Consider the following 20,994-nt stretch of genomic DNA (forward strand, 5'->3'; position numbering starts at 1 on the left):
TATGGTTTTCATTTAGTGTTGATTGCGAACAGAAGCATCACCATTGTTATTGCTCACACTTAACGTTTTCTTGTTTGTTTCAATATTTAACCTTGAATTAAAAAAAAAAAAGAAGTTTTGTTTTTTTACTGACAAGCATAAGATAAAATGCAAGGTGCTTCAAAACAGTCAACATTTTGTTTTTAAGTCAATAGATAAAGCAATTGCTAAGGCAGCATATACAGCTGAGGTCAAAAGTTTACATATACCTTGCAGAATCTGCATGTTAATTATTTTACCAAAATAAGAGGGCTCATACAAAAAGCATGTTATTTTTTATTTAGTACTGACCTGAATAGGATATTTTGCATAAAAGATGTTTACAATAGTCCACAAGAGAAAATAAGTGTTGAATTTATAAAACTGTCCCCGTTCAAAAGTTTACATACACTTGATTCTTAATACTGTGTTGTAACCTAAATGATCTACAGCTGTGTTTTTTTGTTTAGTGATGGTTGTTCACGAGTCCCTTGTTTGTCCTGAACAGTTAATCTGCCCACTGTTCTTCAGAAAAATCCTTCAGGTGCCACTAATGCTTTGGTTTTTCAGCATTTTTGTGTATTTGAACCCTTTCCAACAATGACTGTGTGATTTTGAGATCCATCTTTTCACACTGAGGGACTCATATGCAACTATTACAGAAGGTTCAAACGCTCACTGTTGCTATAGAAAGAAAAACGATGCATTAAGAGCTGGGGGGTGAAAACTTTTGAACAAAATGAAGATGTGTGTATTTTTCTTATTTTGCCTAAATATCTTTTTTCCCCATTTAGTACTGCCCTTCAGAAGCTACAGAAGATACTTACATGTTTCCCAGAAGACAAAATAAGTTAAATTTACCCTGATCATCAAATTCAAAAGTTTTCACCCCCCGACTCAATGCATTGTTTTCTCTTCTGAAACATCAGTGAGTGTTTGAACCTTCTGTAATAGTTGCATATGAGTCACTCAGTTGTCCTCAGTGTGAAAAGATCTCAAAATCATACAGTCATTGTTGGAAAGGGTTCAAATACACAAAAATGCCAAAAAAACAAAGAATTTGTGGGACCTGAATAGGGCTGTAACGATAATCGCACGATGTTGTGAGGCGCGTTTAGTCAATGAAGCCGGTACTTTGATTAGTAGTAAAGCTCCATCACGTGCGTTCAGCTGGAGCTGATACACAGAGCCGTAAAGCACTGACAAGCTACGCCAAAATCGTGATTCGATTTTGCGCGCGATTTTGGCGTAGCTTGTCAGTGCTTTACGGCTCTGTGTATTAAGTACCGGCTTCATTGACTAAACGCGCCTCACGACATTGTGCGATTATCGTTACAGCCCTAGACCTGAAGGATTTTTTGACTATTACTATTACTGTTTTTGACTATTTGACTATTACTATTGACTATTACTAAACAAAAAAGAACACAAGTATGGATCATTCAGGTAACAACAGGGTATTAGGAATCAAGTGTATGTAAACTTTTGAACAAGGTAATTTTTATAAATCCAACTATTTTTTTTTCTTGTGGACTATATGTAAACATCTTTTGTGTTTAAAATTGTATTCATCTTATCCCAAAAAAAAAAAAAAAAAAAAAAAAAAACAACACACACGCATTTTGTATGATCCCTCAATTTTAACAAAATTATATTAGATATTTTGTAGATGCTGCAAGGTATATGAAAACTTTTGACCTCAACTGTATTTGTAAAAATAAAAGTGCAAGACCTTTCAGGTCATGTTGACCTGAGCAAAACAAAAGCGTTTTTACAACAACAAATTACGCAATACAGTCTTTGCACCTTTCTGTGTGATAAAAGCAACATAATATCTTTCCTTTTCATGGAAGCACTTATACAGCAAGTGTTTGTTTACCACAGCTATCCCACAGGAAAAAAAAGATAATAAAAACAATTCATGTGTCAAGTCTGTGTGTAATATAGCACATCATGGTTCAAAGGTTTCTTGTTCTATCGTGGAGAGCTAGTTAAGTCAGATCTAGATTCTGTTCTTCTGCTTGATGTCTGTGAACTCTGCTAGAGTCTAATAACTGTGTCAGGAGGAAGCAATGAAAGGAGTACCGCTCCACCCCTGCTGTAGTGAGTTAACAAACTTCCTGTCAAACACAAAGAGCTGACCCGTGTTCTCAACGAAAGGGAGACTGAATGTAGGACAGACAGTTTGGAAATTAGAGTCACTGGGGCAATTTTCTTGACTGAGTGAGCATGTTAAAGCCTTTTAGCCGATTTATTATGCTTGAACCAATTATCTTATGAGCCAAATCTCATAAGATGAAAAGATTCCAGTCTGAATGCACTAAATATGTGCCAGTCCATTTGTTTCTGGTATAGTGCTTTGAGATGTTAGTTTGGTCCACCATATGATGTGTGGCAAACAAAACATGGCCCATAAATTCTTTGGTTTTTCAGCATTTTTGTGTATTTGAACCCTTTCCAACAACGACTGCATGATTTGAGATCCATCTTTTCACACTGAGGACAACTGAGGGACTCATATGCAACTATTACAGAAGGTTCACACGCTCACCGATGCTCCAGAATGAAACATGATGCATTAAGGGGGTGAAAACTTTTGGAATTCGAAGCTCAAAGTAAATTTAACTTGTTTTGTCTTCTTGGAAACATGTAAGTATCTTCTGTAGCTTCTGATGGGCTGTACTAAATGGAAAAAAATATGATATTTAGACAAAATAAGAAATGTATACATCTTCATTCTGTTCAAAAGTGTTCACCCCCCAGCTCTTAATGCATTGTTTTCCTTCTGGGGCATCAGTGAGCATTTGAACCTTCTGTAATAGTTGCATATGAGTCCCTCAGTCCCTTCAGTGTGAAAAGACGAATCTCAAAATCATACAGTCATTGTTGGAAAGGGTTCAAATATACAAAAATGCTGGAAAACCAAAGAATTTGTGGGACCTGAAGGATTTTTCTGAAGAACAGCGGGCAGTTTAACTGCCCTTTGAATTGGGTCATTTTTATAAATTCAACAATTATTTTCTCATTTGGACTATATGTAAAATTCTTTTATGTGAAATATGTTATTCAGGTGAGTACTAAATAAAAATAACATGCATTTTGTATCATCCCTCTTATTTTGGTCAAATAATTAGCATTTAGCAGATTCTGCAAGGTGTATGTAAACTTTTAACTTCAACTGTATATATTCTGGACTATGGGGGACATTATTTCGTTTATATCAAATGGTTGCACTCGGTGAGTTACTGGCACTCGGTGAGTTACCTGTTGCTATTTTTATGGCAACACAACTCAAATTTACTGATATGATGCAACTTGATGTGGCTTTTGGTTGTAATTTTCAGTCGAAGGGCAACAAGAGAAGCGATGCAAGTCTTCACTGTTTTCCTTGTGATAACAAGAGAAGAAAAAAAAAATGGGAAGATGCCTGTGGATGAATTAAACTTCCTAAACTTCCTTTGTTTTCTCCACTTTAGCCCTGATACCTTTGAGGCTTTTAGTGATCACAGCTACTGAAAAAGCTTATAAACAGCAGAGACAAGAAACGCTAGATGCCAACCTTGCAGGATGTAAACATGCCAGCGCTTGTCATGACGCTGCAGCAACTAAGGAAGTTTCTCAGCATGGATTTCACTCGATATCCAAGGGCAGTTAGACTTTTTGTGGGAAAAAAAAATCCATGGTACGGCATTTGGTTCAAGCCTACACTTATATTCATCACCACCTGTATGCGCTTTCAGTATCTGTGATCATCGTATCAGTATTTTATTTTGAGAGTTGTGTTGTGGTACAAATAGCAACAGGTAGCCAGTAGCTCACAGAGTACAACCATTTCACATCATCAAAATAATGGCTCCCCCGCATAGTGCAAAATATATATAACATGATGTGGATTAGAAACCATGAAATGGAAAATTTTATTTCATTAGTTTTACATAAACTAAACATTTGCTTACCATCAAGAGTGCTTCTCCTTCCATCTGCTCCAATTATCACATCAAAATCATAGTTTGAGACGGGGTGATCGGCCGGCCGGACCTCTGCCCTCCATCCAGGCCCTGGAAGGCAGACACCTGGTCAGAGAGGCTCAATGGAAAACAAAATAACTTGGCCTTTCTTTTGTTTACCGCAGTACAGCCAGCGCAGTGTGTGAAGCCACCAAGGGAAAAAAGCTTACTTGTATCAAGAAACACAACCTTCGTGTTCCATCCATGTGTGACGCCTGTATGACTTGACATAAGGCCAATGATGCTCTTTTAACCAGCAATGCATAGCAGGAGAGGCGCTATAGACCCTAATGACCCCCGACTTTATATATAGTACAGAACCAAGGGTTTATCATTGGCACAATGCAGACTGATGAGTGGCACTGACGTGGAGGAATGACACAAACTTTCTCGGTATCAGCGGCGTGTGTGCGTCAAGGGTACATAGTGGGAAGGTGTCGATTTTCGTGATCTGGTTCAGCCCTACTTTTGCTTCCATAAAGCCATTAGGATCTTAAAGTATGAAGTTACAACCCATTTGACATTCAAGCAATGTTAGGGGCATCTTAAAGAGAAAATGATGTGGCTTTCCCTAACTAAATATGTAAACTAGTCAAATAGGTTGCAAGAAATATAGCCTAGAGCGTAAACAGAGCTGATAAATTTGAAAACTGGTTTACAGCTTCTGATCTCATTCCTAAGCACACTGTCCTGGGCGTGCGTGGGGATGTGTGTTTAGGGTGGCTGGCAAAAGGGTGTGTAAATCCACCAAGATATGACATAAGACGAAAGGTAATGATTACCCAACCCTTCCCAGACCACATGAGGTGTAAAGAAAACAGGTGATGGGCTGTCTTAGGCATATTTATAGTTATTTTATGGCTGTGTGGGATTATATGACGATGCTTAGGTGTTCCACACGTTTTAGGTCTGTCAGGGTGTATTATGGACAGTACATGTGAGCTAAGAGACACTATGTTCAATGCAGTCCTCAAAGCTAGATTTCATGATGATTGGTCAATTACCATCAGTGCCTTGGTCCTCAGGGGGTTCTAGAAGCTTGATAAACTCCACACTGACGTGCACTTCAACTCCAACAATGAGAGCGATTTTTAACAGCATGAGCTGCAGCTGACGAATACCTGAAAATACAAGGAAGTCACCATCAGTTCCACTAGGAATTATACTGTTAAAAAATGAAGCACAAAACTAAAGGCACAGGGGAAAAATAAATAAATAAAACAAAATGCACAGAACAAAGCAAAAATGAAGCACAAAACAAAAAACAGAGGGGAAAAAAATAAGGCAAAAAAAACCAGAAAGCACAGGGGCATTTAAAAAAAAAAAAAAAAAAAAAAAAAAAAAAAAACAACAAAACAAAAATGAAGCACAAAACAAAAAGCACAAATTAAGCAAAAAACAATGCACAGAGGGAAAAAATAAATAAATAAAATAAATAAATGCACAGAACAAAACAAAAATGAAGCACAAAACAAAAAGCACGGGGGGAAAAAAATAATTTAAACAAAATGCACAGAACAAAACAAAAATGAAGCACAAAACAAAAACCACAAGGGAAAGAAAGACAAAAAAGTAAAATCAAAAAGCACAGAAAAAAGTTAAGGAAAAAACAAAGCACAGGGGGAAAATAAATAAATAAATAAATGCACAGAACAAAACAAAAATTAAGCAAAAAAACAAAAAAGGGAAACAAAGACAAAAAAAAAGTAAAGAAAACAAAAAGCACAGAAAAAAAATAAGCAAAAAAAATAAATAAATAAATAAAACAAAATGCACAGAACAAAACAAAAATGAAGCACAAAAAGCATGGTGGAAAGAAAACAAAAAGAACAGAACAAAACAAAAATGAAGCACAAATAATCCAAAAACCACAGGGAAAAAACAAAATAAAACCACAAAAAAAACAAAAAAAAAAAACAAAACAAAGCATGGGGAAAAAAGAAAACAAAAAGCACAGAACAAAATAATGAAGCACAGGGGAAACAAAAAATTAAAGAAAACAAAAAGCAAAACAAAAATGAAGCACAAAACAACAAGAACAGGGGAAAAAATATTACAAGAAAAAGCACAGGACAAAAGAATAAAGCACAAACAAAAACAAAGCAAAAAAACAAAAATATTAGTAAAAAGCCATCTCTTTAAAAAGTCATCAGTCCAAATCAAATATTTAGGCATGTATGCCTAAAATAAACACATTGTGCAGTAACTCAACTCAAGCTATCAGACTGAAGCCAGTACCTTCACAGAGATAAGCATGGAAAAAGACATTTGCATAATCCCAGCTACTCTAAATGTTTTACATCTCTTTTGGTTGGGCTGGATTGGTCCTATCTCAGGGACCATAAAGAGGAACACATCAGACAGGTTCAGTTGGCAGAGCTTGAAAGAAAAAGGACATCAAAAATGTTTTCCAGCAAGCTCATACGCAAATCCTGTATGTGATTGCAACATCTGATTGGTTCCCATGGTGATACCGTATCTTGTTTTCCTGGTATGGTATCTCTCAATGACTAGAAGGGATATCTCTGTCTGTAACTGTAACTAAATGTTGGTTTCTGTTTAGAAAGAAACAAATTTGACCTACTGATGTGATCTATAGATCCAGCACAGAACTTTCCATAGAACTTCTTGGCTCCAAGGTCCCTGAGGTCTTGGATGGTGTAAGGCCAAAGGTGCAGGACATTGTTCCTAGAAAAGGTGTCCCTCTTTTCAATCACCACCACCTTGGCGCCAAGCAAAGCCAGCTCGATGGCAATTCGAAAGCCGCAGGGACCGCCACCAATGATGAGACACTGTGGAAACAAACAAGTTTGGGATTATTTGGACTTGTCCTGTAGTTAAAACAGTAAAGCATGGCACTACCAATGCCAGAGCCATGGGTTTGACTCCTAGCGACAGCATAAACTAATCAAATGTGTATCTTGAATGTAATGGCACTTTGGATAAAAGCATCTGCCAAATGAATGCATGCCCACTTTTCTGGCACAATCAAATGTTATGCTTTTACCTCCCCACTTGTCACTTTAAACCCAATCCAAGCAAGTTCAAACAAGCTAGTACGATTAGCCAATGTGTGATGTCTCTACTTGTTTCTTACAACAAAGCAAGTGTTATGGTTTACTTGACCTAATATGGTGTACAAACTGACATATTCATAAAAGGCTGCTTCAAAAGCGGTCATAAAACAGCAAAAACACGTTTTTATTACCTGTCATTCGACGGCAAGGGCATGTAACAGTGAAGAGAGAAGACTATATTGAACACAAAATGAACTGGTGCACTAACCTGCTGGTGTTTTTATGGAAAGACAATTTTAAAGTCTTGGCCTTGGGGAAATGTAATATTTTGACCATTTATGTTCACATATGGCAATCGTTTTCACATTAAAGGTGTTCAAACAAGGTGAAATTTTAAAGGGGTCATCGGATGCCCATTTTCCACAAGTTGATATGATTCTTTAGGGTCTTAATGAAGAGTCTATAATATACTTTGGTTAAAAATTCTCAATGGTAGTGTAAAACAACACCCTTTTTACCTTGTCAAAATCAGCTCTGCAAAAATCATCCTGTTCTGGCCGAGGCTGCTTTAAATGTTAATGAGCTCTGCTCGCCCCGCCCCTCTTCTCTCTGTGGAGTGACGAGCCTGTTTACTTTAGCTGCTTTAGAAGCGTATAACTGCAGCCTGGAGATTTCCAAATGGGGGCGGGGAACTCCAGAACAGGGCGTGGCTTCCTCCCATTGGCATACAGGGACATGACACGCATGCGCAAATTTTTCCCCCAATCCACTTAAGCGCAAACTCCACCCCACAGCTAATTCTAAAGGTTTTATTGGTTGCGTCAATCACAGTGTTGATTTCCTACACTATGCTACAAACAATGCTAACCCCTAAACCTATCCCACACCTGACCCTAACCTTAACCAGTGAAACTGACTGCACGGTGGGACTGGCACTGAATAGCGTGGTGGATAAACTGTTTTTTGCAAAATTATGCGATATAAGATCGCCGGGCCGTTCCGTAACTCCCCAACCGGACAATGGGACCTTTTTAGTTACACTCAGCATCACTACATCCTCCTACCCTGCAAATTTCAAGTCCCGGGATGCCCCCGTTTCTTAAAACAAAGCGAGAGAGAAAAACCTTTCCCCTGCACTGTGCTGTGGCGGCTCGCGGCAGAGCTCCCGTTTATATATTAAGCAGAGGTTCTAACTCCAGTCTGAACACCACTGGCCACGAGCTTTGGGCTCTGCTCTCACTGAGCATATTTATGTAGTATATTTAGCTTCATTTTAAAACAAATAGAAACAAAGTTTAATTTATTAAGTTTTATTGAAACGCAAGTCAATAACAATTGGCTAAGGCCAGAGCCAATGGTGAAAGTCTTTGCGTGATGAGACCCCGCCCCATTCTGGAGGTTCTGCCCACTTTTGGAGATCTCCGGTCTGCAGTTATACATACTTGGAACTCAGAGCGAGGGTTTGAGCTTTTATTTTGAAATTGCGATGAAACCATTAAGATAAGGATATATTCTCCTGTTTGTGTAGGTTTATAAATGATTTACCTTACACATCTGATGAAATGGTGCACGTTGCATAATAAACCCAAACTTACAACAATATGCAGAGATGGAGTTTAAGACTCTTCACATATGTAAATGATAACAGTTTGTGTAGCAGCATTTACTGTGAAAGGAGCCGTTCTGACACACACATATGTAACCTACACACATGATGTAAATAATTCAAAGCGCACATATTTATTTTATTGAATCATGGTGTTTGTGAATTCACAATAGCATTATGCTTTATTATGATTTTGATCAATTATTATCATTCTTGAAAAATGGTCTACTAATGGGTTTCATGGATTCTCGTCTGTGGAATGCGCCACTTCCATTTTACCGGTTACTTGACACGGGCAAAATGCAATTGAGGATTTTTTTTTTTAATTTAGTACTCAAATTAAATCAAGGAATCATGAGAGTCCTAGTTCCAAAACCGTAAGACCTTCATGTATCTTCAGAACACAAATTAAGATATTTTTGATGAAATCTGAGAGCTTTCAAACCCTGCATAGACATGTTTAAGGCCCAGAAAGGTTAAAATAGTCCATGTGACACCAGTGGTTCAACTGTAATGTTATGAAGCTATAAGAATAAAAGTAGCTTCATAACATTACGGTTGAACCACTGATGTCACATGGACTATTTCAACAAAGTCCTTACTACCTTTCTGGGCCCTGAACGTGTCAGTTGCGTTGCTGTCTATGCAGGGTCAGAAAGTGCTCAGATTTCATCAAAAATATCTTAATTTGTGTTCTGAAGATAAACAATGGTCTTACAGGTTTGGAACGACATAAGGGTGAGTAATTAATGACAGAATTTTCATTTTTGTGTAAACTAACCCTTTAAAAACTTTTTTTGTGCAATTAACTGCTTTTACAGAAACCGTCATTTCTGCCATCATTCTTTATCTTAGTGTTTGACTGATGGTCCCAGCTTCCTGTAAAATGAGTCAGACCAGACTTCCTGTTCCAGACATGATCCCTGGAGGAAGCCCTATTCCCACTGTGGACTTCTTGTCACTATACAATTTGACTTTTAAAGACATTCAGAAAGGCATTTCTGTGCCAGAGCAGAGCTAACAGCAGCTGACCTGCATTCAAAAGCCAAGCTTGAGAATTAATTTCACAGTCTTTCAAGCATGGAAGACCACCGGGATAGAACAATCTGAAAATGTGCCATGTATGGAAGCACCAAGAGTCAAATAAAGCACAGTAACAACTCAGATTATCAACACTAAACTGGATTTAAATTGCTATTTACTGTAAATCTTGCCCTCTGTCATTAATTGCTCACTCTCATGTTGTTCCAAACCTGCAAGACCTTCATTCATCTTCAGAACACAAATTGAGATGCTTTTCATGAAATCTGAGAGCTTTCTGATCCTGCATAGACAACAACACAACTAACAAGTTCAAGGCCCAGAAAGGCAGTAAGGACATTGTTAAAATAGTCCATGTGACATCAGTGGTTCAACCGTATATTTATGAAGCTATGAGAATACTTTGTGCACAAAGAAAACAAAAATGAGTTTATTCAACAGTTTCTTCTCTTCAGTGTCAGCCATCGATGTGTTATTCTTGTGAATGCACACCACATGTTTTTTTTTGGAACTATTCATTCATTCTGAGTTTCTATTTTTGTCTGAACTATTCCTTTAATACTGCTGTTGTGGAATAGGTTAACAAATTTGTGTGAGACCAACCTTAGGCACACAATGCAAACCTATGCAAACAAACCATGACTTGCTCCACAACAAAAAGAACAGCAAAAATCGCAGCAGAGGCCAAATTAAAACACTAGAAATAAATACCAAAAGCCCAAGAGATTAGCATTTAAATCCTCTTAATCTGACACTTAAGTGCAAAACAAATATTCCTTGACGTTTCCAATTATTTCAACACCTTATCGAGCTCAAACGAGGTCAATAAGTCCACAGGCAAAACCACTATGCAAAATGGACTAAGAACAATCTCAACACGTATGCCAAGTCAAGTGACCCGAGATGGACTCCTCCATTGACCGCTCACAAACCTCTACACAATAACGCAATGGTCTAGTTAATGCATAGCAGACTTTGACAGCAACCCTGAGCTTATAGTTAAACAAAAGACAGCTTGCTTTCCCAGTCGGACACAACAATACTAGCGCAAACGCTTGCTGGCATGCAGCCTGCACATAAAGTAAGCCCAGATTTATATGGTTCCATTTGTGCCAGAAATGAGTCGACTGCCTTGTACTATACATTTGTCTTTATCAAATGGTCACTTGTTCAGGTAAATCAGCATGTGTTGATTTGTATGTTGTCTGTTGATGTCATCCTGTTCTGTCATCCTTACTGTCATCCTAATGTCGTCTTGTTCTGTCATTTTTTGTCGCAGTAAAGTAAGTTTTAGATTTTATATTTACTGCATATTTGACTAGGCTGGTTTAGGGATCGTCTGCAAATTTAAACGAATATTTGTGTACTGTATGTTCATTAAAGTAGTTATTGGTAAACTCTTACCTGTAATAAGTTAGTCTTGTAACTAGGAACATACTACAATGTTTGGAATGTGGAGAAAAAAAAAAAAAAAAAAAAAAAAAAAAAAAAACAAATTACTGTAATTTTTCATAATATTTGTGTACTGTACAGACAGTAAGGGAGAAATTGGAAAGTACTGTCTAAGGCAAGATATTGGCAAAATATATTTAGTCGGTTTGCCCACTAGTCATTACTATAGTTCTGTAAACATAAATGAAAACAAATTGTTGGACTTCATTTTGTACTGTGAGGTAAATTTGCAGACGATCCCTAAAGGAGCCTAGTCAAATATGCAGCGAATATCAAATCTAAAACTAACTTTACAGCGCTTAAAGATAACAGAACAAGACGACATTAGGACAACAGAATAAGATGACAGGAAAGACAGCATTAGGACGACAAAACAAGACGACAGTAAGGACCAGAGATGTGCGGTATACCAGTACTGGAAAAATACAGATATACATTTTATTTCAAATGGTTTGATACTATTATTTTGATCAATTCGGTATTTTATACGCTGCTGTTCTGAAGTTGACCTGTAGGCGACAGTGCTTCCCAAATTGCTGCGGTACGGGTAAACGTGACAACAGAACAACGCAATGGATTATCAAACAGATGAAACTCCATCAACGTGCTCAAAACTAGTAAATAAAGAACAGTAGAAGTGAAATATGGCATTATTTTGCATTATATGGCATTATTGACAGTAAGGACGACAGAACAAGAAGATAGAACAGGATGACAGTAAGGACGACAGAACAGGACAACAGTAAGGACGACAGAACAGGACAACAGTAAGGACGACAAAACAGGACAACAGTAAGGACGACAGAACAGGACGACAGTAAGGACGACAGAACAAGACAACAGTTAGGATGACAGAAGAGGACGACAGAACAGGACAACATTAGGACGAAAGAATAAGATAACAGTAAGGATGACAGCACAAGACAACAGTTAGGACGACAGAACAGGACGACAGAACAGGACGACAGTTAGGATGACAGAAGAGGACGACAGAACAGGATGAAAGAACAGGACGACAGAACAGGACGACAGTTAGGATGACAGAAGAGGACCACAGAACAGGATGAAAGAATAAGATGCCAGTAAGGACGACAGAACAAGACAACAGTTAGGACGACAGAAGAGGACGACAGAACAGGACGACAGAACAGGATGAAAGAATAAGACGACAGTAAGGACGACAGAACAGGACGTCAGTAAGGACGACAGAACAGGACGTCAGTAAGAACGACAGAACAGGACGACGACAGAACAGGATGAAAGAATAAGATGCCAGTAAGGACGACAGTTAGGACGACAGAAGAGGACGACAGAACAGGATGAAAGAATAAGACGACAGTAAGGACGACAGAACAGGACGTCAGTAAGGACGACAGAACAGGACGTCAGTAAGAACGACAGAACAGGACGACAGAACAGGACGACAGAAGAGGATGACAGTAAGGACAACAGAAGAGGACGACATTAGGATAACAGAAAAAGATGACTAAGGATGACAGAACAAGACAACAGTTAGGACGACAGAAGAGGACGACAGAACAGGATGAAAGAATAAGATGACAGTAAGGACGACAGAACAGGACGTCAGTAAGGACGACAGAACAGGACGACAGTAAGGACGAAAGAATAAGATGACAGTAAGGACGACAGAACAGGACGTCAGTAAAGACGACAGAACAGGACGACAGAAAAAGATTAATAAGGATGACAGAACAAGACAACAGAACAAGACGACAGTAAGGACGACAGAACAAGATGACAGCAAGGACAACATTAGGACGTCAGAATAAGATGACAGTAAGGACGACAGAATAAGACAACAGTTAGGATGACAGAATAAGCTGACAGAACAATATGATAATAACAACAGTAAAAACAACAGAGAAAAAGATGGCAGGACGATCTATTAAGACGTTATCAACAGACAACATACAAGTCAACGTACCCTGATTTACCTGAACAAGGCAATGACTGTTGATCAAGACAAATGTATAGTACAAAGCACAAAGAAGTCAACTAATTTTTGGCACAAATGAAACCTCATACAGATTAGCATGGTATGGCACTCCAACACTGAGATCATGCCATTCGCATGGTTAAAGCAACATAATGAGGAAAATCTTTTGTGTGGGTTTTCAATGTTGTATTTTTACAGTCAAACCACTGCTAATGCTAACATTACAATTCAGATCTTTTAAATGCAAGCATTTCAGTCTATCTGTAGAGGTAAATCAATGTGCTACTGTTTTAAATAGACAAAAACCCTGACTCATGACCTCCTAACCTTTGACCCCTCAGTCCAACGGTCAACTGCTGCGGAAAAATGGCTAAAACTAAATGATCCTGATCTTAATTTCCTGTTCCGTTTTATAAATAGAACAAGCACAAGTTTCAGCGCCAAGATAGCCATCGCAACCATTATTATCAGGCAAAAGTGATTTGACTAACAAATGTGGATATGAAAATGAGTTTAAATTCTCTTTAGCTAGGCAACAAATAGTGACATTTTGAGTCTAAGAATCAGTTGACAAGCAACTAAAATCAAGATTTGTGAAGCAAGTGTGCCACTTACTTTGGTGTCCGTGCAGGCTTTGCCCTTACTGTACTCCTTGTGGCTGGCTCTCTTGTCCAGTTTCCCCCAGAGGCCTTTGGCCTTCCAGTAGGTGACGGCAGCTTTCAAGCTGCTGTAGAAGCCTCTGTGGTCGGAGGGGTTCAGCTCCAGCTGCCTGCAGAGGATGCTGAAGGCCTGTAGGGTGCCTTTACAGGTAGTGGCCTGCACAAAGTTCTCAAACAGCTGGCCAGCCTGAGAGTTACGCTCGTCCTCCGTCTCGCCCATCCTTCCGCTTTTAACTCAGTCTTTCCCTCTGTGGACAGGGGATTCAGTCAGGGGTTGGTTGGTGCTGGCATTCCTTTTCAAGACTGCGGAAAGAAAAGGAAGAGCGGTTTTTATTTGCTTCTACACAGGGACCAAAGTGTCATAAATTTCATTATCTGCAATCTACTGTCCATATGTGGAAAAGAAACATCCTATATATGGGTATACAGTGGAATGAAATGACTAAAAATGGTAGGGAGTTCACACTGTGTAAATTCATTTATTGCTTTAGGGCTCTGATTGCAGACTGTCAGTGCTGTTTGTATATAAAGGTCAATTATATCAATAAAACTGCACTGTCCTTGAAAGAATTAGGGATATACACAACTACATAATTTCATAAAAACCAGGGCTTTTAAACGGTGAATAAATTGTGAAAAGTGATTTAAGTGATTTAAAATAATGTGATATGCATAATACTAAATACAATAAATAATCAAAAAATACAATACAGTAAAAGTAAATAAAGGAAAATAAACAATACAAATAAATACATAAAAGTATACAAGTAAACAAAAATAAATTAAACTTATTAAAAGTACATTTTCCTGATCATTTTAACAATTTGCTTTGATAATGACAATTATTTAATTTATTTAAATATTTTGTAAATGTAGTGTTTTAAATGTAAAAAAATATTTTAGAAATGTAGTGTCCTAAGCAAGGGAAATCTAATACTTGGCATCAAACAAAAAATGAACAAATAAATAAAATTATTTACATTACATTTATAATTATATATTATAAAAAATAAAAATATTTATATTATATTTCTAATTAAATTAAAATTAAAAATGTTAAAAAAATAAATAAAATAAAATTAATTTACTTCTTCAAAAATAAGTAAATAAATAAATACAATTATATAGTATTTATGACTATATATTTTTTATTTATATATATAAAATTAATAATGTAAAAAAAAGCACAAAAATAAAATTAAAAATAAATGACTAGGCAACTTAAAAGAAAAATATTTTTAATTTTAATTTATATTTATAATTATATATTATAACAATATAAATTAAATGTAAAATAGATTTTTTTTTTAATTTTTAAATTAAAAATAAAAAAAATGACTAGCCAACTAAAATTTTTTTATTATAAAAACAAATATTCTATAAAAAATGTTTTTTATAAAAATAAAATTGAAAATAAAATATGACAAGCCAACTAAAATTTAAAATTTAAATTTAAACAATGAAATACTATATTTATAATTATGTTATAAATAATAAAATTAAAATGTAATTTTTTTTTATAAAAATAAATGTAAAAATAAAAAGACTAGCCAACTAAAAAAAATAATCAATTTATTTAATTATTTATAATATATTTATAATTATATATAAAAATAAGTGTAAAAATTCAATTTATAAAAAATAAAATTAAAAATAAAAATAAATAAATAAATGACTAGCCAACAACAACAACAAACAAATAAATAAATTATTTATAATTACATTATAATTATATATTATTTAAAAAAAAAAAAAAAAAAAAAAAAAAAGTAAAAGATTTTTTTTTTTATATAAAAATAAAATGAAAAATAAAACAATAAATGACTAACCAACTAAAAAAATTTAATAAATGAATGACTAGTCAACTGCTGTACAACTAGTCAACCATCCAAACAAATACACAATAATGTATATATGTCAGTCTTCAGCTATTCATACCATCAGACAATGCCTTGGAAAACAGTGCATTCTGTCCTGAAGCACTGCTGGTAAATCAAATGAAAATGATCTAGATTTTCAGCTGAGCGGCACAAAAACACTTGGCATACACTGCAAAATAGGCCAGAAGAGTCACGTTAACTCAGAGTCGAGTGCTTGATAGGATTAATGCATGCAGAGCAAACGGGACAGAACAAAGGAATGTCTAACGAGAATCAGGACACCAAAATTGGCCCAGTTGTAGACAACCTGCGAGCCAGAAAATATTTGCATGCACGAGCTGCCAGCACATTCCTCAAAACGTATAAATAACAACATCATGCATTTCTCAATGTCCTTCAGGTAAACGGACTGGGAAAATCAATCCTCTTCCAGTCGCAAAAGAAGAGTTCATTTGGGAGTGAAACCAGAGCGCACTGATATGTGAACGATTTAAATGCATGTCGAAGGTCATCTGAATGAGAGAGCAGACTTGTCAAAAGCTAAATTAGCAATCCTGCATCTTTCTCTCCATTAATACTCCTGAGGGTCACTTGAGTCTCACCAGCCTAATCAAATCTGGCAGCTGGCAAGACTTCATTTGTGCAGCCATGTCCACTGTCCATTACCGTTTTCACTAGTCCTCTATCATACCACATACAAAAACATACTCACACTCAAAATAAAATATAGCATGACCCAAATTCCCTGTCCTTCAATTCTCCAAGGACCAATGAGAGCAATGAGTTTTTACATATCACCAGTGGTCAGTGCAGCCAATGCAGTGTGGGAAACTTCCCATTGCTAAATTTAACCATGCTGAAAAGGCAGTAGGGGATATTTCTTGAAGCAAGACGTGCCAGGAAAGTTGTCCTGGCAGAAAATCATAATCGTGTGTGAGGAAAAACAACAAGATGGGCCTCATTTAGAAGCTACAAATCATACTGCGTCTCAAGGAATGGCACAACTTCAAGCGAGGGAATTCAAGTTAACACCCTTTGCCATTGCCTTCAAAGATATTTTTTTCAACGGGATCATCCACATTTGCCCATCCTGTCTATCATTAAGTCACTGAAAACTAGCATATGTTAAAGGTCACAGTGATTGCGAAGCAAATTGACTCTGACAGCTCAGACGTGCAGTCTTTCAGCATAACGGCTTGACGACTCTTTTCACAGGAGCTTCAGCTCTGAGAAACCATCAAAGGGTTCAACCGCATCCCAGTGGGTTCAGCAGAAAGCCGCGCCACTTTAAACTGGAATTCCTAAGAGCAACACATTCCTACAACACTAAGATTACTCATGTGACCTACGGAAGCACACAAATGGGAAGTTGACCTTCTACTATGCTCACCAAGGCTGCATTTATCTGATATAAAAAATACAATTAAAACAGTAATATTGTAAAGTATTACTACATTTCAAAATAACTTGATCCATCAGAAATCACATGACCCTATGATTTCCGCGATGCAAAAAACGCGGACGGAATCACGGAATCCAGTCACAAAAATGAAATTAACTGTATAACGTGAAATATCAAAATAAAAGTTTGGTTTAACTTGAAGAAAGTTTGACAAATATTACTAAATGTAATGATACTACTACTACTACTACTACTACTAATAAAATTATTATTAAAAAAATATTTTTTAAAGAATATTTACCAGAAAAATGATCTACCAGAATTTATTTACCAGAAAACTCCAAATACACAAAGTATTACTAGGGGAAAAACAAAATAATACATATATAATGATTTAACAAAATAATACATATATATTTTTAATAAAATTAGTTAATTGGAATCCAGAAAGTGAGAAAATGAATGGAAAACATAGAATTTGCTAAAAATAAAACTGAATTAAAAAAAAAAAAAAAAAAAAAAAAAAGTGTATTTCATATGGCTTTAAAAATGTAATTTTTTGTCAAACTTTCAATAAATTGCTGTTAAACTGTGAATGATTTCAATTGATCAGACATGCTTTTTGAAACGGAGTCTAGAAAAATTTAAATGGAAAAAATGGAATCCAGAAAAATTAAAACAGAAAAAATTAAGTTTGAGGGAAAAAAAAAAAACCTTCAGAACTTTCAAAAACGGATTTCATAGGACCTTAAATTGTTACAATTTTTTAATAAATTGCTGTTAAATTGTGCAAGTTTCATGATTTCAATTGATCAGACATGCTTTCTGAAACGGAGCCTAAAAAAATTAAAACTGAGAAAAAAAAAGAAAAAAAAAGAAAAATGGAATCCAGAAAAATTAAAACAGAAAATTACATTTGAAAAAAAAAATAATAATAAAATAAAACAGATTTCATAGGGCCTTAAAATTGTTATATATTTAATAAATTGTTGTTAAATTGTGCAATATTCATGATTTCAATTAATCAGACTTCTGAAATGGAGTCTAGAAAAATTAAATCAGAAAAAAAAATTGGCAAAAAAAATAAAAATAAAACATTACACAGGTCCTTAAATTTCAAGTTTCATGATTTAATTAAACATGCTTTTTGAAACAGAGTCTAGAAAAATTAAAATGGGAAAAAAACAGAATCCAGAAAAATGAAGACAGAAAAAATAAAATTTGGGGGAAGAAAAAAGTTCAGAATTTGGGAAAAAAATAAAACTGATTTCTAAGGGGGGGCCTTCAAAAAATTGTTACCTTTTTTTTTTTAATAAATTGTTGTTAAATTTTTGATTAATATTTTTTTTATTTAACCATCAAAACAGAGTCTAGAAAAAAAAAATACATTTGGAAAAAAATAAAACAGACTTCACAGGGCATTAAAATCATCATGCTGATTTGCTGCTTTTATTCATTATACTTTTATTAATTATTTTATTAAATGTGAAAACAGTGTATACAAGCAGTAATTCATGTTTGTAGAGAAAGTACACCCTACTAAGTCAATATGCATTAGTACTTTACTGCCTGAAGTAAAAGACTATTACAGTACAGGCAAACAAAAGTAACCGGAGAGCAATGCTGCTGCCTTGGAGAGTTCGGTTACACTGGTTGAGGTTACATTGGTAATTGTTAGCCAGCTGACCTATAAGAATCAAACAATGCATAGCTGATGCAATCAACTATAGACTGAAGTAATTTATTGGTATTGGTCAGTCTTTAAAAACACTAATAATTTAATGGTGCATCACTGTTTGAAAAGTATTCAAATATTGGTATTCCTGCACAAGAAAGCATGAAAGAAAAACCCTGTGTGAAAACATTTTGACATGCTTGCAAACTTTGCCAGGAACACCTAAGAAATAAAAAAAAAAACATATAAAAATGAGCCTGGAATGGTATTTCTTTACAGGAACATTTATTCCCAATGAATGAAACTTTTGGAAGAATGCACAGTCAAAAGTGCAAAAAAAGTATAATTTTCCTATTTGTCTGAAATAAAGGATCAGTAGCCCCAAAGGCAGGTTATCCGATACTGTATGAGGTCCAAGTCCTTCCTTTTTGTGCACTTTTTACTGCTTTGCAAAGAATTCAAAGCAGCCCCTCTGGATCACATAAATGCTACAATGTTAACACTGTTTAAAATATAGCTCTTAACTAACGGGTTATCATATCGAAACATCTAGAAAGAAAAAAAAAATGCAGAGGCAAAATCAGTTATTTTGGGATCATGGTTCCTGAGAATAATATACAATCGCTCTTGTTCCAACAAATTCCGAAAGCCGCAAAATGGCACAACTTATCATACATTAGGACATAATGAAGGAAGATGTAGGTCAACGCTTAATGAGTTCTCTAGAGTAAAGTCTAGAGAGATTTGGTCGAGTGATGGGGAACTGGGCAACACCCATGTGTAACCAGGAATCCCTAAAGTCATCAAAATCAACGGCAGGCCTACCATTCCCATTAGATATATAACTGCCTATATACTGTTGTTGTGCAAAAAAAGATTTAAAAGAACGCATTGTGAGGCCTTTACATTGTGGGAAACTGATGTATGAACAAGGTCTGAATACTTTGTAGGGCAAGAAAATGTGCTAAAATGACATGTATGCTGCATTTGGATTTTTTTTAACGCAATTTGAGGGAAAACAACGCATTAACTAAAATTGCACATTACTAAATCTGGCTATACTGCTGGATTAATGCTATTAAAAAGATAACTATAACGATAACTATAAAGCTTTAATAATAATTCTAATTCTTTTGGAACAGGAAAGACTACATCTCAGCTGTAGTGATAACAGCACAGAGGAACAATCATATCGCTCTGCAATATAATGGTTTAAACAGTAAAACGGTTTGAATTATGTAAACTGTATATTCTTTTAAAAAAATGGCTAAGTATCGTACACAGCATCATTAATTGAGAGGAGATCCCTTTTAACTGCATACTATGAAAGCCTGTTTCCTCCACTGAATAAAAGATTAAAAAAGGTAATTTCAACTTTTTCTCTCACAACTCTGACTTTTTTCTCAGAATTGCATGATACAAACTCGCAATTCTGACTTTTTTTTCTCAGAATTAAGATATAAACTCGCAATTGGGAGTTACAAAGTCGGAATTACGTGATATATACTTGCAAATCCTTTCTTAGAATTGCGCCATATAAATTCACAATTCTTGACGGTATTCTCAGAATTGCATGATACAAACGCGCAAATCTGACAAAGTCGAACTTATGTGATATACACTTGCAAATCTGACTTTTTCTCAGAATTGCACGATATAAATTAACAACTGATGTTTTTCTCACAATTGCATGATATACACTCGCAAATCTGACTTTTTTATGTGTTATAATGTCAGAATTGCGCGATATAAATTCGAAAATCTGATTTTTTCTCAGAATTGCATTATACAACCTCGCAATTCTGACTTTTTCTTAGAATCGAGATACAAACTGGCAACTGCAAAAATTACATAAAAAAGTCAGAATTACATTAAAAAAAAACTGTAAATCTGACTTTTTTCTTAGAATTGCATGATAAAAACTCGAAATTCTGACTTTTTTCTAAAAATTGACAAATTGCAATTGTGAGTTGCGTGATATAAACTCACAAATGCGGGTTATAAAGTCAGAATTACATTATATGAACTCGCAAATTTGACTTTTTTGTCAGAATTGCGTGATTTAAATTTGCAAATCTGACGTTTTTCTCAGAATTGCATGATACAAACTCGCAAATCAACTTTTTCTCAGAATTGCAAGATCGCAAATCTGACTTTTCTCTTAATTGCATGATAAAAACTTGCAAATCTGACTTTTTTTCTCAGAACTTCAAGTTTGTCTCGCAATTTTGACTTTATAATACACAACTGGGAGTTATTAAATCAGAATTGCAACATAAT

At 35.5% G+C, this 20,994-nt stretch overlaps 1 protein-coding gene across 9 annotated transcripts in view; it reads right to left on the bottom strand.

Annotated features, from left to right (window-relative positions):
- Nucleotides 1-20,994, bottom strand: part of mical2b (microtubule associated monooxygenase, calponin and LIM domain containing 2b) — a 75,414-nt gene that overhangs the window by 48,828 nt on the left and 5,592 nt on the right. For all 9 annotated transcript variants that reach the window (XR_007825773.1, XM_051099667.1, XM_051099673.1 and 6 more), the window contains exons 2-5: nucleotides 13,714-14,060; nucleotides 6,610-6,817; nucleotides 5,030-5,146; nucleotides 3,975-4,076 (exon numbers count right to left, since the gene is read on the bottom strand). Coding sequence is in view for 8 of the 9 variants with exons in the window: in XM_051099667.1 (XP_050955624.1) it covers nucleotides 3,975-4,076; nucleotides 5,030-5,146; nucleotides 6,610-6,817; nucleotides 13,714-13,977 (691 nt within the window). In the remaining variant the exon portion in view is untranslated. The remainder of the gene's footprint in view (nucleotides 1-3,974; nucleotides 4,077-5,029; nucleotides 5,147-6,609; nucleotides 6,818-13,713; nucleotides 14,061-20,994) is intronic.

Source organism: Labeo rohita, chromosome 25 (genome assembly GCF_022985175.1).
Source record: "Labeo rohita strain BAU-BD-2019 chromosome 25, IGBB_LRoh.1.0, whole genome shotgun sequence".
Classification (NCBI taxonomy): Eukaryota; Metazoa; Chordata; class Actinopteri; order Cypriniformes; family Cyprinidae; genus Labeo; species Labeo rohita.